Below are 15,581 nucleotides of genomic sequence, written 5' to 3' on the forward strand. Positions count from 1 at the left end.
CCATGAGGCAGAGAAGCCTCCGGAATCAGCCCACACGGGGCTGGGTGAGTGCCAACACCAAGCAAGGGGAAAGTCACAAATTGACATCCAGCACCTTATTCTCCACCCTTCAGCCCCTCAACTGACTCCTGCTCCACAGCCCATTCTATTAATATCTAGCATTTAGCACCAGCCTGGACAAAAACCTACTTGGAAAGATGGTACAAGAACCCCACACAACTCCATAGAACTTCGCTGTCTAAAAAAATGCTTTGCCATATATTCTCTCACTTAATCTCCACCACTATGCTGTACATAGGAGCCACAACTCCTAGACAACAAATAAAAATCCTATCACTTTTCAAATCCTAACATTTTCATATGACAAAGCCAGAACTCAAAATCCAGACCTCTAGAGTCCCAGATCAGGAAAGGAAGAAACGCCAAGTCAAAGAGAAGCTTCTTTAGAATAATCTGCTTTTCTGGATTATTCACACCATGAGTCAGCTCCCCACTTGAAGTCAGAACCAAGCTCCAATTTCAGTGAACCACCATCATGCTTTGACCAGGAGATTCTCTCAGAAATGTGGGGTCCCACTGAGTAGGCCTGAAGACAGAGATTGACAGGCCTGTGTGAGCCTGGAGGAGTTCTTTTTAGGGGCTGGATAATGTCAAGAACAGAGAACAACTCCAGAGAAGGCACACAAGCCTTCAAACCCATCCCCTCATGGGGAGAAAGCAGCCAGGAACTCAGGCCTCAAGTGTTCTAGGTGTGGTCTCCCAGGGAAACAGGCTCACTTAGTTTGGGGAAACCTTCAAACCCTGCACTGAGTCCTATGTAGACTGGGACAGAAGGTGGACAATGTAATCTCCTGAGCCCTCAACCTCCTCCTGGAGAGATGACAAGATTAAGATTTCTCTACCAGAACCCTCAACAGACACATCCCAGAATCTCCCCAAGTGAAATGTGCTCTACCTACCGTCCCTGAGAGCCCAAGGGTGTGAACCCAGAGGGCAGGTGTGGTGGGGAAGGGAGGAGGGAGAAAGAAAAGGGATGGCTGGGAGTTGGAGAAAGGCTCCTATCCAGGACCTGCCTGCAAGGATCCCAGGTATCAGCCAGCCCAACCTAGCCCTTGTTGACTTAGCAGGTGACAGTTTGGGGAAGAAGGGGAGGAGGATGCGGAAGTCACACCTCTCCAGGCTTGGTTCCCATTGGCCCTTGATATCCTTAAAAGGGCCCAGAAATTTCAGCATCCTTATTCCCCAGATCTTCTGCAGATTCTGTGGTTATACTCACTCCTCATCCCAAAGAATGAAATTTACCACTCTCCTCTTCTTGGCAGCTGTAGCAGGGGCCCTGGTCTATGCTGGTGAGTATGGCCTTTCCTCTGTGCCCCACAAGAGTCCTCCCAGTCCAAGGAGCCCCTCACTCCTGCCTTCACCCCTCTCCTCCTCTCTCAGTGCTATTCTGGCTTCCCTGCCTCTGCAAGTGACTCCTCTCCCAGTTCTCCACACGTGGCCTCTGCACCCCACTGGCCAGAGGAACCCAGAACTCTCTGGCCTCTGCCTGCCCTCCCAGCTCATCTCCTCACACACCATTGTTTACCCACTATGCCTCAGCTACACTGGCTTCTCTGGTGTCCCCTGCATGTAGTTGAGCAGGGTGTCCCCTACACGAGGGTGCCCAGGCAAGGAGTGGTAGAAGCTAAAATCTGGCCGACACTCTACTTGCCAAGCAGCGAGCCTGGCCCCTGGCTGTGTCTCTTAGGAGGAAGGGATGCCTTTTTTTTTTTTTTTTTTTTTGAGACCGAGTCTCCCTCTGTTGCCCAGGCTGGAGTGCAGTGGCACGATCTCTGCTCACTGCAACATCCACCTCCTGGGTTCGAGCGATTCTCTTGCCTCAGCCTCCTGGGTAGCTGGGACTACAGGCTCATGCCACCTTGCCCAGCTAATTTTGTATTTTTAGTAGAGACGGTGTTTCACCATGTTGGCCAGGTTGGTCTCGAACTCCTGACCTCAGGTGATCCGCCTGCCTTGGCCTCCCAAAGTGTTGGAATTACAGGCGTGAGCCACCGTGCCCGGCTGGGATGCCTTTTTTGATCCACAGAAGCACTATTTGGGCCGTGATGATCCTGCTGTTCCTTGAACATCAGGATCTTCCTTCTTGTCCTTTCCTCGTCTAGAATGCTTTCCCTCTCCCTGGCCCCTTCCCCCAACCAACTCTAATGTCACCTGGCCAATGATTTTTCATCTAGAAAATCTCAGTTTAGATATAATTCCCCAAAAAGGCCTTCCATGCACATGCGGAACAAATCAGATCCATGTGCCCTTCTCGCACCAGGCTGCACGTTCCCTTCCAGCACTGTCACACCAGCCATTAAATAATTTCGTAAAAGGACAGATGTAAGCTCTGTCAGGGCAGGGGTCTTGTCTGCCCTCTTCAGCACTGCACCTCCATCTCTTGGCACAGAGCTTTGCATAAGTGTTGTGTTGAAAGAATAAAGGGAATCAAGGCTGGGGTCTCAATCCTGCAAATCGCTCAAATATGGCCCCATAACCCCCACATACTGTCCTCCTCCACCACAGAGGAGGTTGAGCCCCTCTGACCATGGCCAGCTCCATGACAGACACCTCAGGGAAGCCTCCCTCCCAAGCCAGGGGCCAGTCAGGAGGAAGGCACTGTTCCAAGAGACATTACACTTCTCAGAGGGGAACTTATTTCAAAAGCCACAGGAGTTAAACATCAGAGAGTGCCCCAGTAGACCCGCTGATATGGTGGAAGGGCATGTCCAACCCAAAGGGAAATTGATCCCCTTCTATCCATGAGCATTCCCAGGAGATAAGCTTTGGGAATGGGAGGGGAGGGTGGCTCGAGTAGGTCCGGTCCGGTCCTTGCTCTCATCTGGCATGTTTCCCCCATTGCAGAAGATGCCTCCTCTGACTCGACGGGTGCTGATCCTGCCCAGGAAGCTGGGACCTGTGAGTCCTCCTCTCCCTGCTGCCCTAGCCCTCGTTGGGAAGGTTTAACAGTTAGGGATGTGAGTGGTGGCTGGGAGAAGAAGCCAGTGGGAGGAGATCTGGATTCTGTGCTTGGTGGTAATGGGGAGGGGCAGGTAATATAATAAAGAAGCTGGCATGGGTTGAAATGGCACAAGGCTAAGGACAAAAGAGGATGACCCAGAGAGGCAAGGACAATAGGGAGCATGGGGAAAAGGTTATTGTGAATACAAGGGAGAGAAACATGAGGTTAAGTGGTAAGGGCAATGTCTCACATGGCATTAATACCTTCACCTGCAAACACCTCCCATTACTCCCAATTCCTTAGCAAGATAACCATTATCTGGCCTCTAACCTCATTTTCCAACCCCATTTTCCATGACTCTCTTTTATGTCGCACCCACATCAGCTAAATTGAACTTGTTTCCATTCCCCACACATGCCTTCGCCTGACCTCTTACTCACTGCCTGCCCCCAGGGAAGCCCCTTTGGTACATCCTCTCCTGCTAACATCCTGCCTTCAAGATCCAGCTTCTCTATGAAGTGCTCCCCGATTCTCACCATCCCCTAGCCCAAATCCTTCCCCAACCCTGCCCGCTGCATTCCAAGAGACACACAGCATGCAGAAATGCTATCTCCCTTAAGGGGGCAGCGTTTAAGCCATATCGCTTCTGTATCCTGGCACCCAGCACACATTAGGTATCCTGGGGCCCTGCAACCCATTCCAAAAGAAACAAACACTTCGACTTTGCTAAAATCCATCAATTTGTGCATTCACAGCTAAGCCTAATGAAGAGATCTCAGGTCCAGCAGAACCAGCTTCACCCCCAGAGACAACCACAACAGCCCAGGAGACTTCGGCAGCAGTTCAGGGGACAGCCAAGGTCACCTCAAGCAGGCAGGAACTAAACCCCCTGAGTAAGTCTCTGTCTCTATGCCAGATCAACAACCTAGGAAAGTCTCTGGCTGCAGGCCCACATCACACCTCCACGCACAGAGATAAGCCTGGTGAGAAGCAGGTAGACTCAAACACCTGAACACAAAGGCACAAATGGGATTGTGCATTGCACCCACACAAAACGTTTCCACAATAGTAGATGTTGCAGCCTGCACAATACATGGTTTCTGTCCTGGCTCACACAACTTCCTATGAGAGAAGTGCTGGAGCCCTCAGCAAAACTTCTGCACTTTAGGACTTTCTGTAGGGATGATGTCCTGGGTGGAGTGGGGGTGGGGGGCGGGTGCAGGTGGGGCAATGCAGAGTTCTCTTTAAATGAGGTGATTTTTCTGCTGATGTGATTGTTCTGCTCCAAAATTAGAATCCATAGTGGAGAACAGTATCTTACTAACAGAACAAGCCTTTGCAAAAGCAGGAAAAGGAATGCACGGAGGCGTGCCAGGTGGAAAACAATTCATCGAAAGTGAGTGCATCCCAAGGCAAGGCCTTGTGGGAATGAGAATACTCACCACCCACCATCCGGGGGTGGGATATGGGACAGAACTTGCCCCCATTTCCACCTCACATATGAGACTTGGAATTGCCACAGCCCCTGCTGTTGAAGACCCCTCACTTTGTGCTTTCATATGTTTCCAATTTCTCATCCAGATTCAAATTGCCAGCTGGGCACGGTGGTTCATGCCTGTAATCCCAGCATTTTGGGAGGCCAAGGCTGGTGGATCGCTTGAGCCCAGGAGTTCAAGACCAGCCTGGGCAACATGGCGATACCCCATCTCTACAAAAAAATACAAAAATTAGCCAGGCGTGGTGGCACATGCCTGTAGTCCCAGCTACTTGGGAGGCTAAGGTGGGAGGATCACCTGAGCCCGTGAGGCAGAGATTGCAGTGGGCCGAGATTGTGCCACTGCACTCCATCCTGGGTGACAGAGAAAGACCCTGTCTCAAAAAAAAAGAACAGATTCAATGTGCCATGTTGTCTGATATTGATTCACCTGGGGTCTAACCCCCTACCTTCCCACAGCAGAGCCTGCTTGTTTCTATTCTTGTCCCCTGCCCCTGCCAAGGTGGGGAAGAGGGTAGGTCCTTCAGGCTCTGGTGAATCTAATCTCAATCCCTCCAACTTCTGTGTAAGCCTCTCCAGAGTCTCAGTAAGTCTGGAAAGCAGAGATGGAATTGAGGAGAAATGGAAGGGGTGGAGCTGGTGCCTGGGGTCCTAAAAGCCTCATTTGTCTCATCTTTCCTTCTAGATGGAAGTGAATTTGCACAAAAATTACTGAAGAAATTCAGTCTATTAAAACCATGGGCATGAGAAGCTGAAAAGAATGGGATCATTGGACTTAAAGCCTTAAATACCCTTGTAGCCCAGAGCTATTAAAACAAAAGCATCCAACTTGCTGTGTGCCTGTGCTCTATGGGATGGGCCCTGGAGGAAGTGCAGGGAGAAAAGCCCTCCCTGGACCAACACAAGGCATAGGATGTCCTGACCCAGGCCCTTGGCCAGTCACAGCCTGCCTGGAAGGCAGAGCCTCTAACAAGCCCTTTTATTCACTTCGAGCCACATCCACATTGCTGAGCCTCCTTTGAGTCCAAATGCCACTCCAGTTTTCGTCCCCCTCTTACTCTTCACACATTACTCCTAGTGACATTTGAGCATTTCCAAAAATTAAATCAAATTCCAAAGAACCAGGATTTATCATCCTGAAAATAATCAAAGCCTGAGCCATTTATACTAAAGCCACTTTCTGGTACCTTTATCAGAAATTCATCTCTCCTGCCTTCTATTCGTACGTTCTACACTGGGCCAAAGTGGCTGGCAATGGCTAATTAGGTCAGACAGTAAAGTAATGAGCTACTACAGTGACAACTGGCACTTGACTAAGAAGACCAATTGAATCCATTAAGGTTATTCTTGTGATGTGGTGCAGAGAAACCACTTTTGACTGTGTTTTAGATGTGCAAATTATCTTCCCCAAAGGACTAAAGTCTCTCAAAGGGGTCTTGGTCACCTCTTTCTCCTCCTGCAACTTTGTTTTCCTCCCCTACAGCTCATGGCTGTGTCTTGCACACAGATGAACCAGGGAAGATCACTCATGACTTCAGGGGGCAAAGAAAGCAGTCAGATCTTCTACCAGACCCCTCCCCAGGCCAGGCACAGGGTCTTCTGCTCTTTAACATGCCCGGAGTCATTGATTCTAGACTGTTCTTCCCACCCCATCTTAGTTTATTTTCTGTTGCTCATAACAGAATATCTAAAACTGGATAATTTATAAGACGCAAAATGTACTTCTTACAGTTCTAGAGCTAGGAAGTCCAAGGTCAAGGGGGCATGTCTGGCAAGAGCTTTCTTGCTGGCAGGGAATCTCTGCAGGATCCCAAGCTGGAATAGAGAATCACATAGTGAAGTGGCTGTCCACGCTAGCTCAGCTCTCTCTTCCTCTTCTTAGAAAGCCTCCAGTCTCACTCCTGTGGCAAACCATTAATCCATTAACCCATTAATTCATTAATCCATAGATGGATTAATCTATTCACAAGGGCAAAGACCTCATGACCCAATCATTTCTTTTTCTTTTTGTTTTTTAAGACAGAGTCTTGTTCTGTCGCCCACACTGGAATTCAACGGCTCAATCTCGGCTCACTGCAACCTCTGCCTCCTGGGTTCAAGCAATTCTCCTGCCTCAGCCTCCCAAGCAGCTAGGATTACAGGTGCCCACCGCCACACCTGGCTAATTTGTTGTATTTTTAGTAGAGACGGGGTTTCACCATGTTGGCCAGGATGGTCTCAAACTCCTGACCTCATATGATCCACCTGCCTAGGCCTCCCAAAGTGCTGAGATTACAGACATGAGCCACTGCACCCAGCATGAACCAATCATTTCTTAATAACCCTGCCTTTCAATATTGTTACTTTAGGGATTAAGTTTCAATGTAAGTTTTGGAGGGGACAAACACTCAAACTATACCATTCTACTCCTGGCCCTCTGAAACTCATGTCCTTCTCAAATATAAATATATTCATTCCAACTCCATAGCCCCAAAATCTTAGCTCATTCCAGCACCAACTCAAAAGTCCAAAGTCCAGAGTATCATCTGTGAGCCTGTGAAATACAAACGAGTTATCTACTTTTAAGATACAGTTGTGGTAAAAGCATAAAACAGACATTCCCATTCCAAAATGGAGAAATAGACAAAAAGAAACGAGTAACAGGTCTCAAGCAAATCTGAAACCCAGCAGGGCAGACGTTAAATCTTAAAGCTGAAGAATAATTTCTTTTGACTCTGTGTGTGGCCTCCCATCCACAACGGGGTATGGGTTAGGCCCCCAAGACTTCAGGCAGCCTCACCCTTATGGCTTTGCTCAGTGCAGCCCATGTGACTGCTCCTAGGTATTGGAGTCTGGTGCCTGAAGCTTTCCCAGGTGGGTGTTGCATACTGCCAGTGACTGCACACTTCTGGGTTCCCAGTAGTGGTCCCACTCCCACAGCTCCACTAGGCATTACCCTAATGGAGACTCTCTATGGTGGCACCACTTCCATGGCTCCGCTAGATGGGGACTCTTTGCATTGGCTCTGCCCCTGTGACAAATCTTTGCCTGGGCTCCTAGGCTTTTGATGATATCCTTTGAAATCTTGGTGGAGGCTGCCAAGCTGCCACAGCTTTTGCTGTCTGCAAGCCTGCAGAGTCAGCACCACCTGGATGCTGCCAAGGTTTATGGCTTCTACCTTCCAAAACTGCAGCACAAGCTACAATTGGGGTCACTTGAGCCTTGGCTAGGGCAGCCATGAAGCTCTGCACTGGGGTTCCAGGGCAGAGTCCCAAGGCACCATTCTGCCCTTCTAGACCTCTGGGCCTATAACAGGAGGGGCACTCTCAAAGATCTCTGAAATGCATTTCAGGTCTTTCTTCATCGTCTTGAGAAATAGCATCTGGCTCCCTTCTATCTGTGCTAATCTTTTTAGCTGCACCCTTGATCTCCTCTTCTGAATGCACTTTTTCACTCTTCATGTGGCCAGGCTGACAGTTTTCCAACTCTTTCCACTCTGCTTCCAGTTTAATGTAAATTTTCTTTATCTTTATAATTGTCTTTGAATTATTCCTTTGCTCCCAAATCTCAGCATAAGTGGCCAAAAGTAACCATGCACCTCCTTCTATATTTTGCTTAGAAATTTCTTCTGCAGATACTCTAGTTTGTCACTCTCAAGTTTGGCCTTCCACAAAGCCCTTAAATGTAGACACAGTTCAGTCAAGTTCTCTGTCAATTTATAACAAGGATGGTCTTTACTCCAGTTTCCAATACCTTATTCCTCAGTTCCATCTGAAATCTCATCAGAATGGCCTTACTGTTCATATTTCAACTAGCATTCTGGTCACAATCACTTAACAAATCTCTAAGAAGTTCCAAACTTTCCACAGAACTGAGGTTCTCCATGAGTTCTTCACCCCTGCAGCAAACTTCTGCCTGGACATCCAGGTGTTTTCATACATCCTCTGAAATCTAGGTGGAGGTTCCCAAACCCCAATTCTTGAATTCTGCGCACTCACAGGCTCAGCACCACATAAAAGCTGCCAAGGCTTGGGGCTTGCACCCTCTGGAGCCACAGCCCAAGCTCTATGTTGGCCCCTTTCAGCCATGGCTAGAGTAGCTCAAACACAGGACACCAAGTCTCTAGGCTGCACAGAGCACAGGTACCCTGGGCCTGGCCCATAAAACCACTTTTTCCTCCTAGGCCTCCAGGCCTGTGATGGGAGGGGCTGCTGTGAAAACCTCTGACATGTCCTAGAGACATTTTCCCCATCATCTTGTGGATTAACATTCGGCTCCTCATTACTTGTGCAAATTTCTGCAGCCGGCTTGAATTTCTCCTCAGAAAATGGGATTTTATCTTCTATCACATTGTCAGGCTGCAAATTTTCTGAACATTTATGCTCTGCTTCCCTTATAAAATGGAATGCCTTTAACAGCACCCAAGTCACATCTTGAATGCTTTGCTGCCTAGAAACCTCTTCCACCAAAAACCCTAAATCATCTCTCTCAAGTTCAAAGTTCCACAAATCTCTAGGGCAGAAGCAAAATGCTGCCAGTCTCTTTGCTAATACATAACAAGAGTCACCTTTGCTCCAGTTCCCAAAACAAGTTCCTCATTTCCATCAGAGACCACCTCAGCCTGGACTTTATTGTCCATGTTGCTATCAGCATTTTGGGCAAAGCCATTCAACAAGTCTCTAGGAAGTTCCAGAATTTCCCACATTTCCCTGTCTTCTTCTGAGCCCTCCAAACTGTTCCAGCCTCTGCCTGCTACCCAGTTCCAAAGTTGCTTTCACATTTTCAGTATCTTTTCAGCAACATCCCACTCTACTGTATTAATCAGTGCTAATACAGTACCAGTTTAGTGTATTAGTCAGTTTTCACGCTGCTGATAAAGACATAGTGGAGACTGGGCAATTTACGAAAGAAAGAGGTTTATTGGGCTTAGAGTTCCACGTGGCTGTGGAGGCCTCACAATCATGGTGGAAGGTGAAAGGCACATCTCACATGGCAGCAGACAAGAGAAGAGAGCTTGTGCAGGGAAAATCCCCTTTATAAAACCATCAGATCTCATGAGACTTATTCACTATCACCAGAGCAGCACAGGAAAGGCCTGCCCCCATGATTCAATTACCTCCCACCAGGTCCCTCCCACAACACATGGGAATTCAAGATGAAATTTAGATGGGGACACAGCGAAGCCGTATCAGCAGGGATTTCTGTCTGCTCTTTTACTTCTATATCCCCAGTGCCTAGAATAGTGCCTGGAACACAGAAAGCACCCAAGAAACATTGGTTCAATGTTGAATGAATTCACCCACTTCCACCCACCTCCTCATTTATATCCTGTGAGATGAATGTCTCCATCCTCTCTGTTCTTAGAATGTGCATTTGCATGTCTGCTATAATACCTCTTCACCAGAGAGGCAACACTTCAGAAGTAGGTCCAGGCGGAATTCATCTCAGAATGCCTAACACTCGGCAGGTAACAGGTGGTTAACCAGTTGTCTGTGTACTGAACGAAGGAGAAGCAAGCTCTGGGATTACCTGCCTACAGCACCCCCAAAATTCCCCAGGTTCATCCTCCTCAAAGGAGAGACAACTTCAACCATTTCACATTCACAAATTGGTGACTTTGGACACAGAGTGATTATGACAAAGCCTGATGAAGGAGCAAGAGCTAACCCCAGATACTGTTTCAGAGAAAACCCCAATCCTGATGAAATCCCTACCAACCCCAGAGACAATGGCAGCAATCCAAAGGGTCTATGAGAAACAAGGAGCAGATAGTTCCCCCTTGTGGCACAGGCCTGTGGACTATGTGACTTTATCGTGAGGACAGGGTGGACCCATGTTCAAACTACTCAAGGCATACACAAACACATCTGTACCAGATGGAAGGCTGAGCATAGCCTTCTACCTCCCTTTCCACTGAATATTTCATGAAATGACTGAAAATGCTGATTTAATGAAAAACAGGCTACTTCTGGGTTGACAGTCATTTTCCTGCTTTCTGAGGTTATGGAAGTTTTAACATTCAGATATGGATGACATTCTAAATAAATTATATACAAATTAATGGGGAAAACATTCAATAACATAATTCTAAATGTAAGGAAAAGAAATAAAGATATATCTACTAATTTCTTACCTCTGAAACCAACTGAATTTTACAACAAGGAAAATAAATGCAGATATGTAAATTCCATCTTAGATGAAAATAGAAAGCCCTTACAACCCCAAATAACACTTTCTTTGAAGAAATTCTGCCAATTCCAGTGAAACTGGAACCAAATGGAGGGAGGATGCTGACACAGTGTCCCATAATAACAGATCATGGGCAGAGCTGGCAATACGCAGACTTCTCTAAGTACATGACAAACTCAGAAGAGCAAAAGCAAGGTCACCTTGTTTGTAACCAGAGCAACCATATGTATAATGAGTGCTCCTGAAAAAGAGAACTGAACACGCAGAATAGGAAACATAAGTGAAAAAAGATTTCTTAAAAATAAAATTCTAGCCAGAAGCAGTGGTGCACGCCTGTAATCCCAGTGACTCTGAAGACTGAGGCAGGAGGATTGCTTCAGCCCAGGAGTTCAATACCAGCCTGCACATAGTGTGACTGTCTCTCAATAGACAGAAAGAGAAAGAGAGGAAGGAAGGAAGGAAGGAAGGAAGGAAGGAAGGAAGGAAGGAAGGAAGGAAGAAAGGAAAGAAGGAAGGAAGGAGGGAGGGAGGGAGGGAAGGAAGGAAGGAAGGAAGAACAGAAGGAGAAGGGGAAGAGGAAGGGAAGGAGGGAAGGGAGGGAAGACAACTTGAATCTAGCAGAGGGCAGGGGGAAATAAGGAGTTGTTTAATAAATATAGTTTCAGTTTTTCAAGATGCAAAAGTTCTGGAGATTGGTTATATAACAATGTGAATATACTTAACACCATTGAACTGTACACTTAATGGCTAAGCTGGTAGATTTTATGTTATGTGTATTTTACCACAATTAAAAATTTTAATTTTAAAAAAACTTGAATCTACAGATTGAAAGAAAAAAACTGATTCAAAAAGACCAATTTTAAGAACTGGCCTAATAGAGTTTCTTATCTTCAAAGATAAAGAAAGAATCATCTGGGCATCCAGCCAAAACTATCAACACACGGACTGAAGGGAAAAGAAATAGATCGGGCTAGCTCCTGACTTCAACATCAAAAGACCACAGAGAAATTCCTACACAGTCCTCTGGGAGAAGAAAGGTGATATCCAAGCATTCTGTCTTTAGTCAAGCTATTTTACCAGGCTAAGGCAATAGGCAAATACTTTCAATATGCAACAATTGAAGGAATTCCATTCTATTAACTCTTTAAAAAACCATTAGAAGATAAACTTCAGCCAGCCAAGAGATAAATGGAGAATATGAGGTAAAAGGAGTAGCTATGAGTGCTAAATCCATTTTAATGCAGGACAAAGCTAAAAGTGCTGTGGAAATTATGGTTACAGAGTAGGGGGTAAATGTTATAAACTATGAGAATGTAACAAAAAATCAGCATACGGATGGAAGAGAAAGAGGGAATTCATATAAGTAGGTGGACTTTACAACTTTTATAGTTGAAGGATCAAAAAATATTTTTAACATGCTAAATCAAATAATCAAGGTTTAAAGTAAATCACTAGAAGAATTCATAATAATATAATCCACGAAAACCAGATGATAAAAAGGAAGGGAAAAGGAGAAAGTAGAAGTATACCGTTTTAATAGTTGATAGTAGAGGGAGTAAACTCTGAATAAAGATTTGAGTACATCATTTGAAGTTGATTAAAAAGATAAGCAATAGGACTATAAATAAACTATAAATCTTTTATATTAGCAGAACTATACATAAAAAGGAAAAAACAGATCATATAGCAAAATATACATTTTAAATTGTTAAAATAAAAGGATGGCATTAAGAAGATATAACTAGTACAAACATGCCTTTCATGTGAACAAACAAAAATAGAACAAATTCATGTCATAAAAAGCAAGAGTCTCAGATCAGCACATAAAGCAAAACCAAACTATAAACAATGGATTCATAAATATTATACATCAAGAACAATGGAACTGCTTTACTTTGCCTCCCTTCCTGTCTGCCTGTATTCCTGCCTTACTTTCTGAATTTCAGTACAAAAGCCAGTGGGTAGAGCAGAGCAAGGCAGGCATCTGCATGAACAGGGAGTGGGGGATTACGAGAAAGCCAGAGAAAGGTGTTGGAACAGAAGATGAGGAGGGCATCTACCAGGAGCACAGTGGGTGAAGGGGAGCAGTGACCTGGCATGGGGCATCAGGGCCCGAGTAGGATGAGAAGGGCACCCATCCGGCCTGATGTGGGGGGTTGCAGCTCAAACAGAGTGAGGGGGTCTAGGTGGTGCAGGTTGACTGAGCCTGAACAATGTGGTGTTAGATTGGAATTGGAGGTAATGGTGAGAACTTATGGTCTTTGATATATAATTTGATGTAGAAATACATGTAGGTGTAAATATGCTTATATAATTTATTCATAGGAATGCACATACATATATAAATACATAGATACATTTCCTAGCTTGACCACTAGGAGACCTAGAAGCAGTAACATCCTAAAAACAGTGAGCATATATACAGCCTATATCTTCTTTTCCAAATACCATTAAGAGAACAGGGATCCTTGGAGAAATGGCTAATACCAGGGGTAGGACAGAGAAAGTACATGATAAGGCTGGAATGACTTGTTGTACCAGAAAGTAAGAAAATGCTCAAAAACTGATGGAGACATATCAAAAGAATACAAAATCTAATGAGAAGGTTAGCTTAATCCCAATAATATTGAATTATCTCAGACTAACAAAATTCAGTGGAAAGGAAAATATTATAAAAGATTATAATAGAAAGAAAGAGAAAGAAAGGAAGGAAGGAGAAAGAAAGAAAACAAATGAAAGAAAGAGAGAGAGAGAAAGAAAAAAGAAAAGAAAGAAGGAAGGAAGGAAAAAGAAGAGAAAAAACGAAGGAAGGAAAAGAAAGGAAGACTATAAATCATTGAATAAATAGAAAGGAAAGGAAAAGAAAAGAGAAAAAAGGAAGAAAGGAAAAGAAATGAAGATTATAAATCATTGAATAAATAGGAAGCCATGAGTCCATATTGATTAAATAAATGAATGGATAAGTAAATGGGGATATGAGAAAGGTTTTTCTTACAGTAGAATGGTAGCTAATAAATTCAGAAGGAATGATTGAAGTAGAAAATCACTATTCAGCAACCATCAGGGTGATAATTCAACCAGGAAACATCAATGAGCACTAAAACTAATTGGTAAAAGTTTGATAAGGAAAAGGATACTTACATAGTTTCAAAGTACCTTTCCACAAAATATTTATTAATTTCAGTAGAAGAAAAAGAGTAACTTCACAGTGGAGACAGCTGGCAGACATCACCTTAATCAGTATCATCACAGAAATCGGATAAATCAAAATCATGTGCCGGCTGATAGAATGCAATGCAGAGAATTCAGTATGACTGACTGATATTCCTGCCAAAAGTGAAAAGCCTGAAATTTAATCATGAAGAACATAAGATGAACCCAAATTGGGGACACTCTGCACAATAACTGGTCTATAATCTTCAAAAGTGGCAATGTCATGAAAGTCATGGAAAGATCGAAGAACTGTGACAACTAAATGCTATGCATAATCTTGGACTGGATCCTTCTGTCATAGGATCATTATTGAAACAATGGGAAATATCTAAATGGGGTGTGTGGTTGACATGGTTATAATGTATCAGTAGTGTATCAAATATTAATTTCCTAATTTTAATGGTTGCATTGAGGTTATGATGAAATGTCCTTGTTTGTAAGAATTACCAAAAAATTCAATAGAAAAAGAATATTTAAGTAACTCAGAAAGTGTAAAAGTCAAAAGATGAGCAAAAACCCACCAAGCAAATGAAAAAAACAGAATCCTGATCTTAATATCAAGTCAATATTTATTTCAGAGTAAACATATTAAATGAGACAAGGAGAAGTATTTATAAGGATAAAGGTTGCGGCTGGGAGCGGTGGCTCACACCCATAATCCCAGCACTTGGGAGGCCGAGGTGGGCAGATCACCTGAGGTCAGGAGTTTGAGACCAGCCTGGCCAACATGGTGAAACCCCGCTTCTACTAAAAATACCAAAAATTAGCCGGGCATAGTGGTGGGCACCTGTAATCCCAGCTACAAGGAGGCTGAGATAGGAGAATCGCTTGAACCCAGGAAGCAGAAGTTGCAGTGAGCCGAGATCGTGCCATTGCACTCCAGCCTGGGCAACAAGAGCGAAATTCTGTCTCAGGAAAAAAAAAAAAAAAAAAGAATAAAGATTGCACTCCACACTCCACAATAAAAACAGACACAAAGATTTCTGCACCTTTTAAAGAGCACCAAAACTTCAGGAAATGCAAAGAGATTCATAGTTGGACAGGCTCAAATTCACCTGTCTCAAGCCATAAAGGTCAAATAAACAAGAAAAGTTTGACTACAGAGTATCTAAGTAACCTAAACAGGAAAATAGAGTTAATGTAATACTCCTGAAAAACCAGAATATCCTTTCATTTCAGAAACTTTTGAAAAACGCATCAAAAAGTATATGATAAACAACTATATGAATACTAATGGTTAACATATCTATGAAACTTTAAAATGTACCAGGTACTATTCATAAGTACTTTGTAGATCTTAATTATTTTAATCCCCATAACAACCCCATGATAAAACTTGAGACACAGAGAGGTTAAACAACACGCCTGAGGTCATGCAGCTGATACATGGGAAAACCAGGACTTGAACCCACGCAGTGTGGATCCAGAGTCTACACTCCTAACCAATACTTGAATAAACTCTAAAGTGCAGAAATGATGCAAATGAACATTCCCCAATAATAACACAATAAAACTAGAAATTAAGAACAGAACTAAGTAATCTTTAAAATCTTATCCATATGAGATTTATCACCCTCTTAAACAACTCTTGATTCAAAGAAGAAAACAAAACCAAAATTGCTATCTAAAATAAAACAATAATGAAAATACTATATATTATATATTATAGTATATATACTATATATTAAAATCTATGAGATACAG

At 44.0% G+C, this 15,581-nt stretch overlaps 1 protein-coding gene across 1 annotated transcript; it reads left to right on the top strand.

Annotated features, from left to right (window-relative positions):
- Window positions 1–1,049: 1,049 nt before the first annotated feature.
- On the top strand, window positions 1,050–5,324 carry LACRT (lacritin). The gene is made up of 5 exons (XM_003807561.4): window positions 1,050–1,349; window positions 2,905–2,958; window positions 3,757–3,894; window positions 4,296–4,397; window positions 5,182–5,324. The coding sequence occupies exons 1-5, from the start codon at window positions 1,157–1,159 to the stop codon at window positions 5,241–5,243; spliced, it is 549 nt and encodes a 182-aa protein (XP_003807609.2). The 5' UTR covers window positions 1,050–1,156; the 3' UTR covers window positions 5,244–5,324.
- The last annotated feature ends 10,257 nt before the right edge of the window (window positions 5,325–15,581 follow it).

The sequence above is a fragment of the Pan paniscus genome, chromosome 10 (assembly GCF_029289425.2).
Source record: "Pan paniscus chromosome 10, NHGRI_mPanPan1-v2.0_pri, whole genome shotgun sequence".
NCBI classification, from domain to species: Eukaryota; Metazoa; Chordata; class Mammalia; order Primates; family Hominidae; genus Pan; species Pan paniscus.

Coding starts and splice junctions, on each gene's coding strand:
- LACRT (XM_003807561.4), top strand. CDS start 1,157: ATGCGGAAGTCACACCTCTCCAGGCTTGGTTCCCATTGGCCCTTGATA. Junction 1,350..2,904: donor AGGGGCCCTGGTCTATGCTG/GTGAGTATGGCC, acceptor CCCCCATTGCAG/AAGATGCCTCCTCTGACTCG. Junction 3,895..4,295: donor GCAGGAACTAAACCCCCTGA/GTAAGTCTCTGT, acceptor CTCCAAAATTAG/AATCCATAGTGGAGAACAGT.